Below are 11,994 nucleotides of genomic sequence, written 5' to 3'. Positions count from 1 at the left end.
TTTGATATATTTATTTGCTTTACTCCACAGAAGATCAAGAACAGATGGAAAAAAAGGGCAAATTCAAAGTGCTTCTTGTATTAACATTTATGGCCATTATTATTTTCACATTGTTTTTGGACCATAAGGATAATCATAAACATAACACACAAGCTACTCCTCTAACAAGAGCTCCTGTGACAAATTATACAATCAAAATCCAAGAGGATTTATATTCAATAACGCCCATCAAAGACTCTGAGCATTTCATGGTGTCAGCGTTTATTGACCACAGACTGGACGGAGCCATTCGAGTCATCAGCATAATCAAGAGAAAAAATCTGCAGCCCCTTTATTGTGTTTACTGTACCACCAAACATGACTGCAAAACTGTTGAGACTGAGGTCCAGATACACACCGACCATTTTTCCTTTCCATATGGTGCTTCAGATGTGATTTGTAAAGGCAAGAACATGCAAAGGGCAACCAGTGTCGCCATAACAACTAGCAAGAAAGATTCAGCTGACCTCAGAACAGATTATCTGGAAATCAAAAATAAGCTGGTAACAGACAATTTCAAGTATAACTTCACTGTTTGCATCTCCAACCTCTTTGGAAGCTACAACAATGTACTGCAGTTTGCTCAAACTATGGAGATGTACAAACTTCTGGGTGTACAGCATGTGGTCATCTATAATACCAGCTGTGGTGCAGACTTGAAGAAGCTTCTAAAACATTATGAATCAGAAGGGTTACTGGAGATTGTTTCGTGGCCTATCGACAAGTTTATGAATCCCTCCCCAGGCTGGAATATCAAAAAACACAAAGGCGATCTTCATTATTATGGTCAGTTAGTAACACTCAACGAGTGCATCTACAGGCACATGTATCAATCCAGATATGTTCTTCTGAATGACATCGATGAGATCATCATGCCATACAAATACTCAAATTTACAGTCTCTTATGGAGGACCTCCAGTCTGCTGATCCCAGCAAAGGAGTGTTCCTCATAGAGAACCACATATTCCCCAAAACACAGTTTGAGGACAGCGGGAAGTTCAAGCGAAAAGAATGGAAAAATATTTCTGGAATCAATATCATGGAGCACATTTACAGAGAACCTGAACGTAAGAATGTTTACAATCCCACAAAAATGATTGTCAATCCAAGGAAGGTGGAGCAGACATCAGTGCATTCCTCCTTGAAGAACTTTGGAGGGAGTTACCATGTTCCATTTAATGTATGTAGGATTGTGCATGTGAGAGTCCCGCTGCAAGGGAGTCTGACCAAAGAGCAACTCTTTGTAGACAAAAGAGTCTGGGACTTTGAAAACGATCTGATACCGAATGTTGACAGAACTTTGATACTTTCTGGTCTCCTCAAGGATTCCAGTTGAGATGTTTGCATCAGGGATTTGTAGAAAGAAATGCCATCAAAATGAACAAGAAACACTACAAATTCAAGGCAAGGGGAAAATGTCCCAGCACAATCAACTAAACAATTATGCTGCAACAATTAATGTGAAAAAAATAAATGAAAAATGAAGGATGGCCAGTTGGAGGGCTAAAGATTAGTTAACTCTGAATTCTGCATTCTTACAAGTTCTCTCATCATAAAAATGTAATGCAGATATACTGTAAATATAATAGTGTGTAAACATGCTGCATAAATTGTGTTTGAATATCATGCACTGATATGTTTTGTCTTTGTAGACAAAATGTGGCAAGCCTTTTCCCAAACACATTGTTTTGTATTATTATTTTTTGTTCAAGTATGTATTCTTATAATTAATATTAATGATCCTCATGAAATATCAATCAATAATCAACATTATTTGATAATTTAAAAATGATCTTCAAATGTAATATATACACATTTATAAAAATAACTTACATAAAAACAGATGATCATTAAACAAGAATCACATGTTAGAAACATTCTTTTGGAACATTTTTATGAGAATTACTTTTTTTTTTTCTTGAAAATGTTTCAAAATCATGTTTTATGTGTGTTTTACGTGAGGCTTTTGCATGTTATGCTCATGTGAACAGAGCTTGAAGTAGGAAGATTTCACTTGTGGTGGGTAAGACACCCACTCCAACTAGTCACTTTTTTGGGGTTGAATGTAATAATTTAACTGAAGTTTCTTAAAAGATGGGGTAAATTATAAACTAACTGCAACATGATACTACGAAACTATCACTCCCACAGATATGTAGCCCTGATTAAGTAGTACTAATATGCCCTGCTGGCTATGAGGAAATATTTATACGAAGCTCGATAAACGCTCAAAAATATGTAGTAAAGAAAGAAATGGGACATTTTACTTTCAGTTCAGCTATTCTCATGCAACAGCACATTAGCAAACTAAATTGTTTAAAGCAATGTATTTATTATTATTATTATTATTTTTTTTTTTTTGCTGCGACCATATGTTGACTATACATTGGCAAAACATTTTCATTAATGTTTGCATATTTGTGCTGGGTTAGTTTAAGCATTATGTTAAAGTGACAAAGCATGGGTATTTATAGTACTTAACAATTGGGCAAAATATTGTAAAATTCAAATGTTTATTTGGATTTTAGCAATCATATTTTTGTAAGATCTGCTTACTGTAAGGTCCATTAGCAGTTCTGTCTATAAACATAGATTATTTTTTTCTACAAGTCATGTTCATATCAAAATGTACTCATTTTTATTGAGATTGGATGGTCAAAATGCCAATTCATGGGTTCCTCTTACAAACATGGCATTCTTGTAAACAAAATTTGTTTAAAGTCAACTTCCCTATAAATAACAGCTGTAACCTTGTGTGATAAAAAAAAAAAAAAAAAAAAAAAACTTACAACCGTGAAATAAAAATGTTGCTTTTGAGACAAATGTTAATCTAAATAATGGTAACAGATATTTAGGTATTCTTGCATAAAATGTGATTTATTTTTTTTTTTGATATTGTGTTGGGCCATGTTGTGAAAGATTTGTTTGTAATGATTGGGACAATATATGGAAAAATGATAAGTACGCATGTGTTATATGTCTTTTGGATACGGTAAAATAAAACATGTTGAAATTCTCAATAGATTTTTTTCAGATGATTACAGTGCCAAATCATTTAGAGCAGGGGTGTCAAACTCAATTCCTGGAGGGCCGAAGCCCTGTACAGTTTAGTTCAAACCCTGCTCCAACACACTTACCTGTAGGTTTCAAACAAGCCTGAAGGACTCAAATAGTTTGATCAGGTGTGTTTAATTAGTATTGGAACTAAATTGTGCAGAGCAGCGGCCCTTTTGGAACTTAGTTTGACACCTGTGATTTAGAGAGAGCGATAATGTTAGTCTTTCTATGTGCTATTATAGTTTGTGAAGATTTATGTCTATATTGTTAGATAGAAACATTTTTTAAAGGCTATGACATAACCCAGTTAGGTGGGAAAAAACAAGATAATTATATTCATTTTACCTTTAGGCAGAGCAGGCATGACTGAATCATAGAGGAACCTGCTTTGTACAAATGAATCACAGAGGTTTCTGCTCTTTTTAACATTAAAATGTTTTGTTGAGCAAAAATGAACCTAATGTTACAGACGTGTTCAAGAAATTATTTAAACAGTTTCTATTTAAAGGAAAACTCCACTTTAAACAAACACAAAAGAAGTCTCCTAGAGTTAAGCAGTTGACCTGAACCATTTTTGAATTTCATTTTGAATTTTAAACTGATTTCCTGTTCTGGTGGGTTACTTTTAGCTTAGCTTAGCATAATTAATTGATTCGATTTAGACCATTAGCATTTTGTAAAAAAAAAAAAAAATGTTAAAGAGTTCGAAAGTCTTTCTATTTAAATCTCAAATACTCCAATAGAATCTGGATGTAGCCTTGTAGCTGAGACTGCATATCCAACATGATCTCACAGCAATTCTTAACTTTTTGATTTTGTGGTTAATTCATATGAATTCGTACAATCATATTTGTACAATTTAGTACGATTTTCTTGTCTCCCCAATGATGGTTAAAACTGAATAATGGAATAAACTGAACTGAACTGAACTTAAAGGGTCACGAAACACCAAAACACATTTTTTGAGCTGTTGACAGTCGTATATGTCCCACACTGCTAAAAACCCTATTAGGACACCTATATTTCACTAAAAAGTGTAAATTGGTTGTTTTTGCTTTATTTCAAGCAAATTTGTACTTCCTGTTTGAAACGAATTTTTGAAGCTGCGTCACGGCCAGGACATAATAGCGTGTATTCCAGCGTGCAGACTGGGCGTCTGTGCCTGAGTGAGCCTTATTACGTCTTACAGTGTGATGCATTAATGCATGAGTAAGGCTTGGGTCAAACCAATCAGCGCGCTCTATTGTGCAACTTCATTAATATTCATTATTGTCACCGTGTTTACACCACAAAGACGCCACGTTGTGTTGGCAAAACAAGCGTGAAGTGTTGCTTTTATAGTTTGCTGCTGTTAAGTTTCGTTTTCATTTTCTCTCTGTGAGAGCTTATCTGGATCAGGTGTGGATTAACAGTGTACGCGATGCGCGACAACAATAACTTACGTGTCTAAGGAGGATTATTGTTTACCTGAGAGCTGTTCTCATCTGCAAACGCTGAAATCTGGATTTTCTTGTAGTATTCTCTTCATAAAGACGCGGCTCTAGTTGCTGGTGATTGTTCTGTCTCTACAGATTTGGTAAGTGAGCGACCAGTGCTCTTTGTTTATTCAGTTTGTTCGTATCGAATTAAGTTAACTATTGCACTGAGTGCAGAAATGTTAGCACCGCATTTTGTGACCGGAATAACACACGCGGCTTTCTGACACTACCTGCCGTGTGCATCTAAGTTTCCGGGAAATGCAGAGTTTTTTTTTCTCTCATTCGCCGTGCGTTATCAAACATCGCATGAAAAATACACGCTTGCAGCAGTTCCTCGAATCAAATATCTTTGTCGCGAGAGGCATGAATGAATTCCCTGAATGAAAGAGCCAAACTGCAGTTAAAGTCCAACATTTAATAATTTGGCAAATAATTCGACTACAGATGTCCATGTAGGTTAAACACCATCACTTTCTCCTGTCGGTGTGGGTGTGTATTTTGACTCTGAAACTCGTTCCTCCGACACTCCCCCCTAAACAGAGCTGGACACGCCCACTTTTCTGACTTTTTCCAAAGTAGAGGTGTGAAAACACCCTGTTGAAACGAGGGGGTTTCATGGCCCTTTAAACACTAAAAACTGAACTACACTGTTCCAGTTACTATGACCAGTTATGTGAAGCTGCTTTGACACAATCTACATTGTAAAAGCGCTATACAAATAAAGCTGAATTGAATTGAAGCTTGGACAGAGTGCACTGATGAGGAGTGAGAGGTCCTTACTGTAGCCCCACCTGTAATGCTCAGGCCTGCCCATGTGCTAACTTGCGGGGAGCAACAGGGGTGGTGCTCCCTAATGCTAGAGTATGCCATGACCTCACCTGCGCAACAGTCACACACTTGCAGTGAGGGCAAGAACTGTCCGCGAGCACGGCCACAACATGCTGGACCCCCAGACATGTGATGCAATACTCGTGCCTGTCATCCTGGGCTAAGAAACCACTGCATAGAAATGCATGGCCAGAACGACATCTTTAAAAAGATGCGCTGATCAGCCGTGTTGCTCTCTTAGGGTATCTGCTCTTATAGAGAAAACTGCTCTTTTAAACACCAATGAAATGCCCGGGGGATGGGAAAACAGACCAGTTTGACCTGCACTGTAAAGAAAACTTGAAATCAGGATCGCAGATAGGAGCTCTTCAGTCTCAGTGAGAGGTTTGAAGCAAAGAATCTGATGCTCGCCCCGCGGACGCCAACTGATATACTTCACTAATGACTAATCACTAGCACCTGCAAAGCCGAGCTCTACCTTCACTTTTGGCATTCATTGGCCCTTTCTCTTTAGAGTGATTGGTCATCTAGCGATCTCCCGTTGTCTGTTACCAGATGCACGTTAAAGTGCCCTTTCTCATTATTAACACACCATTGATTATTGCTTCAATAAAACTACTAAATTGCTGCTGATCCATAGTTAGTTAGATAATAGGTTTAGGTACTGATTAGAATCAGGCATGTAGACTAAGTTCATGCACTGTGTCTGTGTCACAGCCAGGCCAGGTTCTCCGCACTCACAGTCACAAATACTAATCACCAGCGCACTTGCACATCATCTCACACTCATCGCTCCACCCCATAAATACCTGCATGCTCCCTTACTCGGCGTCCGGCCTAATCACATCGAGAAGGATGAACCTAGAGTCAGTCTGTCCCTGTTATTCCAAGTTATACATACCATGTCTTCTCCAAATGGTCCCAGAGTGTCTTTGTGTCTCTTCCTAGTGTGATTCCCTCCTGGTTGTGTGTCTCCCAATCCTCTCTGTATTCAACATCATCACCAGTCTTCTGTTCATTCCATCACTGCTCCATGACTCACCATCTGCAAGAGAAGGACTTTACCTGCTTGTCATATATACTGTTTACATAATTTTGCAATAAACTGTTTACTTGTACTCACTCGGTTCTGATCTCAGTCTTCCTTTTGTAAGAAGGATAAGTTACTTCATAATTAATAATTAATTATTACTAATTGCATCATAAAATTGCATTGTTCATTCTGCAATTGGACTGCTTAATTGCTGCTTTTACGGGGTTGGGTCACTGGGGCAGCAGTCTTAGGAGAGAACCCCAGACTTCCCTTTCCCCAGACACTTCCTGCAGCTCCTCCAGAGGTACCCCGAGGCGTTCCCAGGTGAGAGACTTAGGCTCAATCCCAATTCTACCCCTTAGCCACTCCCCTTACCCCTTATTTTGCGTGTTCCTGTGATGGTGTATGGGTGTCCCAATTCTCTTTAGCTTGAAGGTGTAGGGCTAAGGGGAAGGGGTAAATAGTCCTTTGAATGACGATTTTTCAGGGCCTCACTCGAAACAAAGGAGTAAGAACATTTCCCAGGATACACAAGCCATAACAGCAGGATTGCAGCACCCGAAAGTAAGGAGATCCACAAATTTGTATTTTTTGTCATTATTATAAATTTTTACAACAAACAACCGCATGTTTTATTATACTGTATCTATAACTTTGAGATTGTGTGATTGTCTTGCTTTAAAATTTTTTTTAAAAAATTCAAATTCCGCTAAATTTCAAAAATAGAATTGGGATTGGGCCATAGTCCCTCCAGCGTATCCTGGGTCTTCCCCGAGGCCTCCTCTTGGTGGGACATGCCTGAAACAACTCCCTAGGTAGACGTCCAGAAGGCATCTAAAACAGATGCCCGAGGCACCTCAGCTGATTTCTCTCAATGTGGAGGAGCAGTGGCTCTACTCCGAGCTCCCCTCAGGTTTTATAGGAGACTGATTTCAGGTGCTTGTATTTGACATCTTGTCCTTTCGGTCATGACCAAAAGCTCAAGGAACATAGATTGACCGGTAAATGGAAAGCCTTGTCTTTCGGATCAGCTCCTTCTTTACCACAATGGACCAGTACATCGACCGCATTACTGCTGCCACTGCACCAACCCGCCTGTCAATCTCAAGTTCCATCCTTCCCTAACTTGTGAACAAAACCCCAAGATATTTGAACTCCTCCAACTGGGGTAAGGACTTTCCTCTAACCTAAAAGTGGCAAACCACCTTTTTCTGGTGGAGCACCAAGGCCTCGGACTTGGTGGTGCTGATTCTCATCCCAGCCACGTCACACTCTGCAGCAAACCTCCCCAGTGCATGCTGATGGTCCATGTTTGATGAAGCCAACCAAACAACATTGTCTGCGTATAACAGAGATGAAATCCAGTGGTAACCGAACGAGACCCCCTCCAACCCAAGACTGCACCTTAAAATGATGTACATAAAAATTATGAACAGAATTGGTGACAAGGGAGAGCCCTGCCGGAGTCCAACATGCACTGGAAACAAGTCTGACTCCTACTCTGTTCATACAGCGATGACACGACCCTTAACAGAACACTTCTGACCCCATACTCCCAGAGCACCCTCCACAGAATGCCAAAAGGGACACAGTCGAATGCCTTTTCCAAATCTATTAAACAAATGTGAACTGGTTGGGCTATACTCCCATGAACCCTCGAGCACCATGAGTCGAAAACTACATTGTTTTTCCTGGATCCTAGGTTCAACCATCGGTCGGATCCTCCTCTCCAGTACCCTGGCATACACTTTCCCCAGGAGGCTAAGGAGTGTAATCCCCATATAGTTGGACCAAACCCTCCGGTCCCCCTTCTTAAAATGTGATTATTACTAATTGTTTTTAATTACTACAATTGCTATAACATTTAACTGAAATTGTCTTTCTGAAAATTATTTAACCCATTTTAAAAGTTTAGATTTTAACAAATGTAAAATAACATATGCCTTCTATTGCTAAAAATGAAATTGGGTCTTTCAAAAAAATTTTATTAAAAAAAATGTTGGTGAAAAAAGGTATCTGATTTCTGACCTCTGTTCTACAAGAACTAATGAGGTTTGTTCTTGTGCAGCAAGCAGCTGTATTTGAGTTCATGTCCTTCAAAGCGGTATATATTTTACGTTTTTGTGTTCATGTGTGTACATACAGAAATATATACCGTATGCATACACACACTGCTCGATTGTGCTCTATTCAAAAATGCTTTGTTTAGTGCTGAAAATTCCAACTTTTAATGATTCTTACTTTGATGGAAACAAAAGAGGAAGAAAGATTATATTGTTGACACAAAAGGATTAAAGATGGAGGTATAAAGGACTGGATGGACTGACAGGCACCAAAAGGCAAAACCAAACAGAACATGAATAGCTTCCGTGTCAATTAAACATTTTATTTCTTCATGTCTTTCAATGACTGTTGAGTAGGAAGACAGTGATGCAAATGCCCAATGCATGACTTGCTATATTTGTTTCTGGCAGACTGGCATGAAGCACATGGGGACAGAGGGGAAGTACACAACTCACCAGTGAGAAGTCATGATCAGGTATTTGCATTGCATGTAAAGGAGACATAAGGAGGTCAATAAAGAAAATAAATGAGAGAACGTTCGAGGTTACTAAAGTAACCCTTCGTTCCCCGAGGAGGGGAACGGAAGCACTATAAGTGGATTTGATTTGTAAAATCCACGCATTGGGAGGATTCGGATCAGAAGCCGCTTGTCTGGAGAGTATTGACCGGGCCAATGAATGAAATTAATTGGCAGCGTAAGCTTGCGCAGGTGTGCGACATCTGCAATTATCTCAGCATATAAGCACACCTGAAGCCAGCAGACGCCATCCTTTTAAGCTGAAGAGACTTTCAAACAGCTAAGGGACAGTCATTATGGCGACGGAGTATAGTGCTTCCGTTCCCCTCCTCGGGGAACGAAGGGTTACTTTAGTAACCTCGAACGTTCCCCTTCGGGGGGAACTTCAGCACTATAAGTGGATTTGATTTGTAAAATCCACGCATTGGGAGCCCATTGAAAGCGCCATAATGACTGCACCTTACCAACACCCCCGATGAGGAGATAGTCAAGCAAGCGTGACGCACCCACATCATGGGGGGCGCGGTCCTCCAACGTGTCCCTGGCCCTAATTTATCCTACTTCAACAGAAGTTTTACGGATTTAGATATATTTTTTGGGAAGTCGTGAGCATCTAGATAATTCTAGGAAATACGACAGTACGTTGGGAAGCGTGCAATCCCGATAGGGAGGACGCTGCGGAGGCCATCCGTTACCCAAGGGGGGGATAGATGGCAGAATTTACATATGGACTAGCCCTAAAAAGGGGGAGTACGCATAGCAAAAGAGTGGTTAGCGGAGAGGGAAGACACGGGTCCGCCCAGGGGGGGGACTTAACCGTGGCGGCATAAGCATATGGGATCGCCTAGTGGGGATCACGCATAGCAGGCACCTATACCCAAAACGCGGGCTGACCAGCGGGCAGACCTACAACGTAGTGGGCCAGCAAGTGACTCCTCCGCTGAGTCAGTGCTGGGGGCCACGGAGGAATCTGCAGGGCTCACCTGACGGGGAACTTTACTGACAGATAACAAAGGCGCACGTACCTCCGTGTTAGGGAGAATGGCGCAGCAAGCGTGTTTCAACACCCTACCGAGTTGTCTCCTCAATCACCAAAGGGTTACCTAATACCCTTGAGGAAACCGGCTCCACTCGCAGATTGTAAAACCTTGCAAATGTGTTGGGTGTCGCCCAGCCCGCAGCTCTACAGATGTCTGTTAGAGAGGCGCCGCGTGCACGCGCCCAAGAGGATGCAACGCTCCGAGTGGAGTGTGCACGAACTCCCGGGGGACACGGCTGACCTCGACTCGAATAAGCGAGTGAAATGGCATCCACAATCCAGTGGGATAATCTTTGTTTCGATACAGCACTTCCCTGCTGCCGACCGCCATAACAGACAAAGAGCTGCTCAGATGATCTAAAATTCTGAATACGGTCCACATAAATGCGCAGAGCGCGAACTGGACAAAGTAAAGAAAGGGCTGGGTCTGCCTCCTCCGGGGGCAGCGCTTGCAGGTTCACTACCTGATCTCTAAAGGGGGTGGTAGGAACCTTGGGCACATAACCGGGGCGGGGTCTCAGGATGACGTGAGAGTAATCCGGCCCGAATTCCAGGCACGAGTCACTGACCGAAAATGCCTCCAGGTCCCCGACCCTCTTGATGGAGGCCAACGCAACCAGCAGAGCTGTCTTCAGGGACAGAAATCTTAGAGATACTGATTCGAGTGGCTCAAAGGGATCGGATCGCAGACTCGTGAGAACGAGGGCGAGATCCCAAGAGGGCATGAGAGGGGGGCGAGATGGATTAATTCGCCTAGCACCCCTAAGGAACTGGATGACCAGGTTATGCTTTCCCACGGTGCCGCCAGCTACCGCGCTATGATAAGCGGAGATGGCGGCCACGTAAACCTTGAGAGTGGAGGGCGACAGCCTGCTGTCCAACTTCTCTTGAAGGAAAGAGAGCACAACACTAATCTGGCAATTTCGGGGGTCTTCTCTGCGAGAGACGCACCATTCAGTGAATAGACTCCACTTCAGGGCATAGGCGCGCCTCGTGGAGGGGGCTCTAGCCTGAGTGATGGTATTAACCACCGCAGTCGGTAGGTTACCCAAGTCTTCCTCGCGTCTAGGGACCACACGTGGAGGTTCCAAAGATCGGGGCGAGGGTGCCAGATGGTGCCCTGTCCCTGAGAGAGTAGGTCCTCTCTCAAAGGGATCCGCCAGGGGAGGGCCGTCGCGAGGAGTGAGAGCTCTGATATCCAGGTCCGGTTGGGCCAAAGGGGCGCAACTAGCAGAACCTGTTCCTCGTCCTCCCTGACCTTGCACAGAAACTGCGCGAGCAGGCTCACTGGGGGAAACGCATACTTGCGCATGCCCCGAGGCCAGCTGTGGGCCAGTGCATCCGTGCCGAGAGAGCCCTCGGTCAGGGAAAAAAACAACTGGCAGTGAGCGTTCTCGGGGGAAGCAAACAGATCGATCTGGGCCTCCCCGAATCGCGCCCATATCAGCTGAACAGACTTGGGGTGGAGTCTCCATTCTCCAGGGCGTAACAGCTGTCGTGAGAGCGCATCGGCTGCACGATTGAGCGTGCCTGGGGCGCGCAGCGATTTCAGCCGCGGGTGACTCCAGAGGAGCAGACGGCGGGCGAGCTGAGACATGCGGCGAGAGCGCATACCCCCCATGCGGTTGATATACGCCGCCGCCGCCGTACTGTCCGTCCTGACCAGCACGTGTTGCCGCTCCAGCACCGGTAAAAAGCGGTGGAGAGCGAGGAACACTGCCAACAGCTCTAGGCGATTGATATGCCAATGCAGCTGGGCACCCTTCCAGAGGCCCGCAGCCGCATGCCCGCGACACACGGCCCCCCAACCCGTGTTGGAAGCGTCTGTTGAAACAACAACATGGCTGGACGCCTGTCCTAGTGGCACACCGGCCTGTAGGAACGAGGGGTCGTTCCAAGGGCTGAGGGCGCGGCGACACAGCGCAGTAACCGAGACCC

The 11,994-nt window shown here is 43.1% G+C and overlaps 1 protein-coding gene and 1 long non-coding RNA gene across 4 annotated transcripts in view; one reads left to right on the top strand and one right to left on the bottom strand.

Annotated features, from left to right (window-relative positions):
- zgc:194839 overlaps window positions 1–3,060 on the top strand; it is a 5,097-nt gene extending 2,037 nt beyond the window's left edge. For 2 of the 3 annotated variants that reach the window (XM_021478158.3, XM_005167145.6), the window contains exon 2: window positions 31–3,060. In XM_021478158.3, coding sequence (XP_021333833.1) covers window positions 45–1,376 — 1,332 coding nt within the window. In that variant the 5' untranslated portion in view covers window positions 31–44 and the 3' untranslated portion in view covers window positions 1,377–3,060. The remainder of the gene's footprint in view (window positions 1–30) is intronic. The other variant, NM_001123324.1, reaches the window with a different exon arrangement.
- The window catches only part of LOC141375659 (uncharacterized), a 16,455-nt gene extending 7,201 nt beyond the window's left edge, over window positions 1–9,254 (bottom strand). Inside the window, exon 1 of the long non-coding RNA XR_012384450.1 lies at window positions 6,305–9,254. This is a non-coding gene — a long non-coding RNA (uncharacterized lncRNA). The remainder of the gene's footprint in view (window positions 1–6,304) is intronic.
- Between the last annotated feature and the right edge of the window lie 2,740 nt (window positions 9,255–11,994).

This window comes from Danio rerio, chromosome 8, assembly GCF_049306965.1.
Source record: "Danio rerio strain Tuebingen ecotype United States chromosome 8, GRCz12tu, whole genome shotgun sequence".
Classification (NCBI taxonomy): Eukaryota; Metazoa; Chordata; class Actinopteri; order Cypriniformes; family Danionidae; genus Danio; species Danio rerio.
Note: the sequence above shows the minus strand (reverse complement) of the source record. Positions and strands in the feature narration are given on the sequence as shown.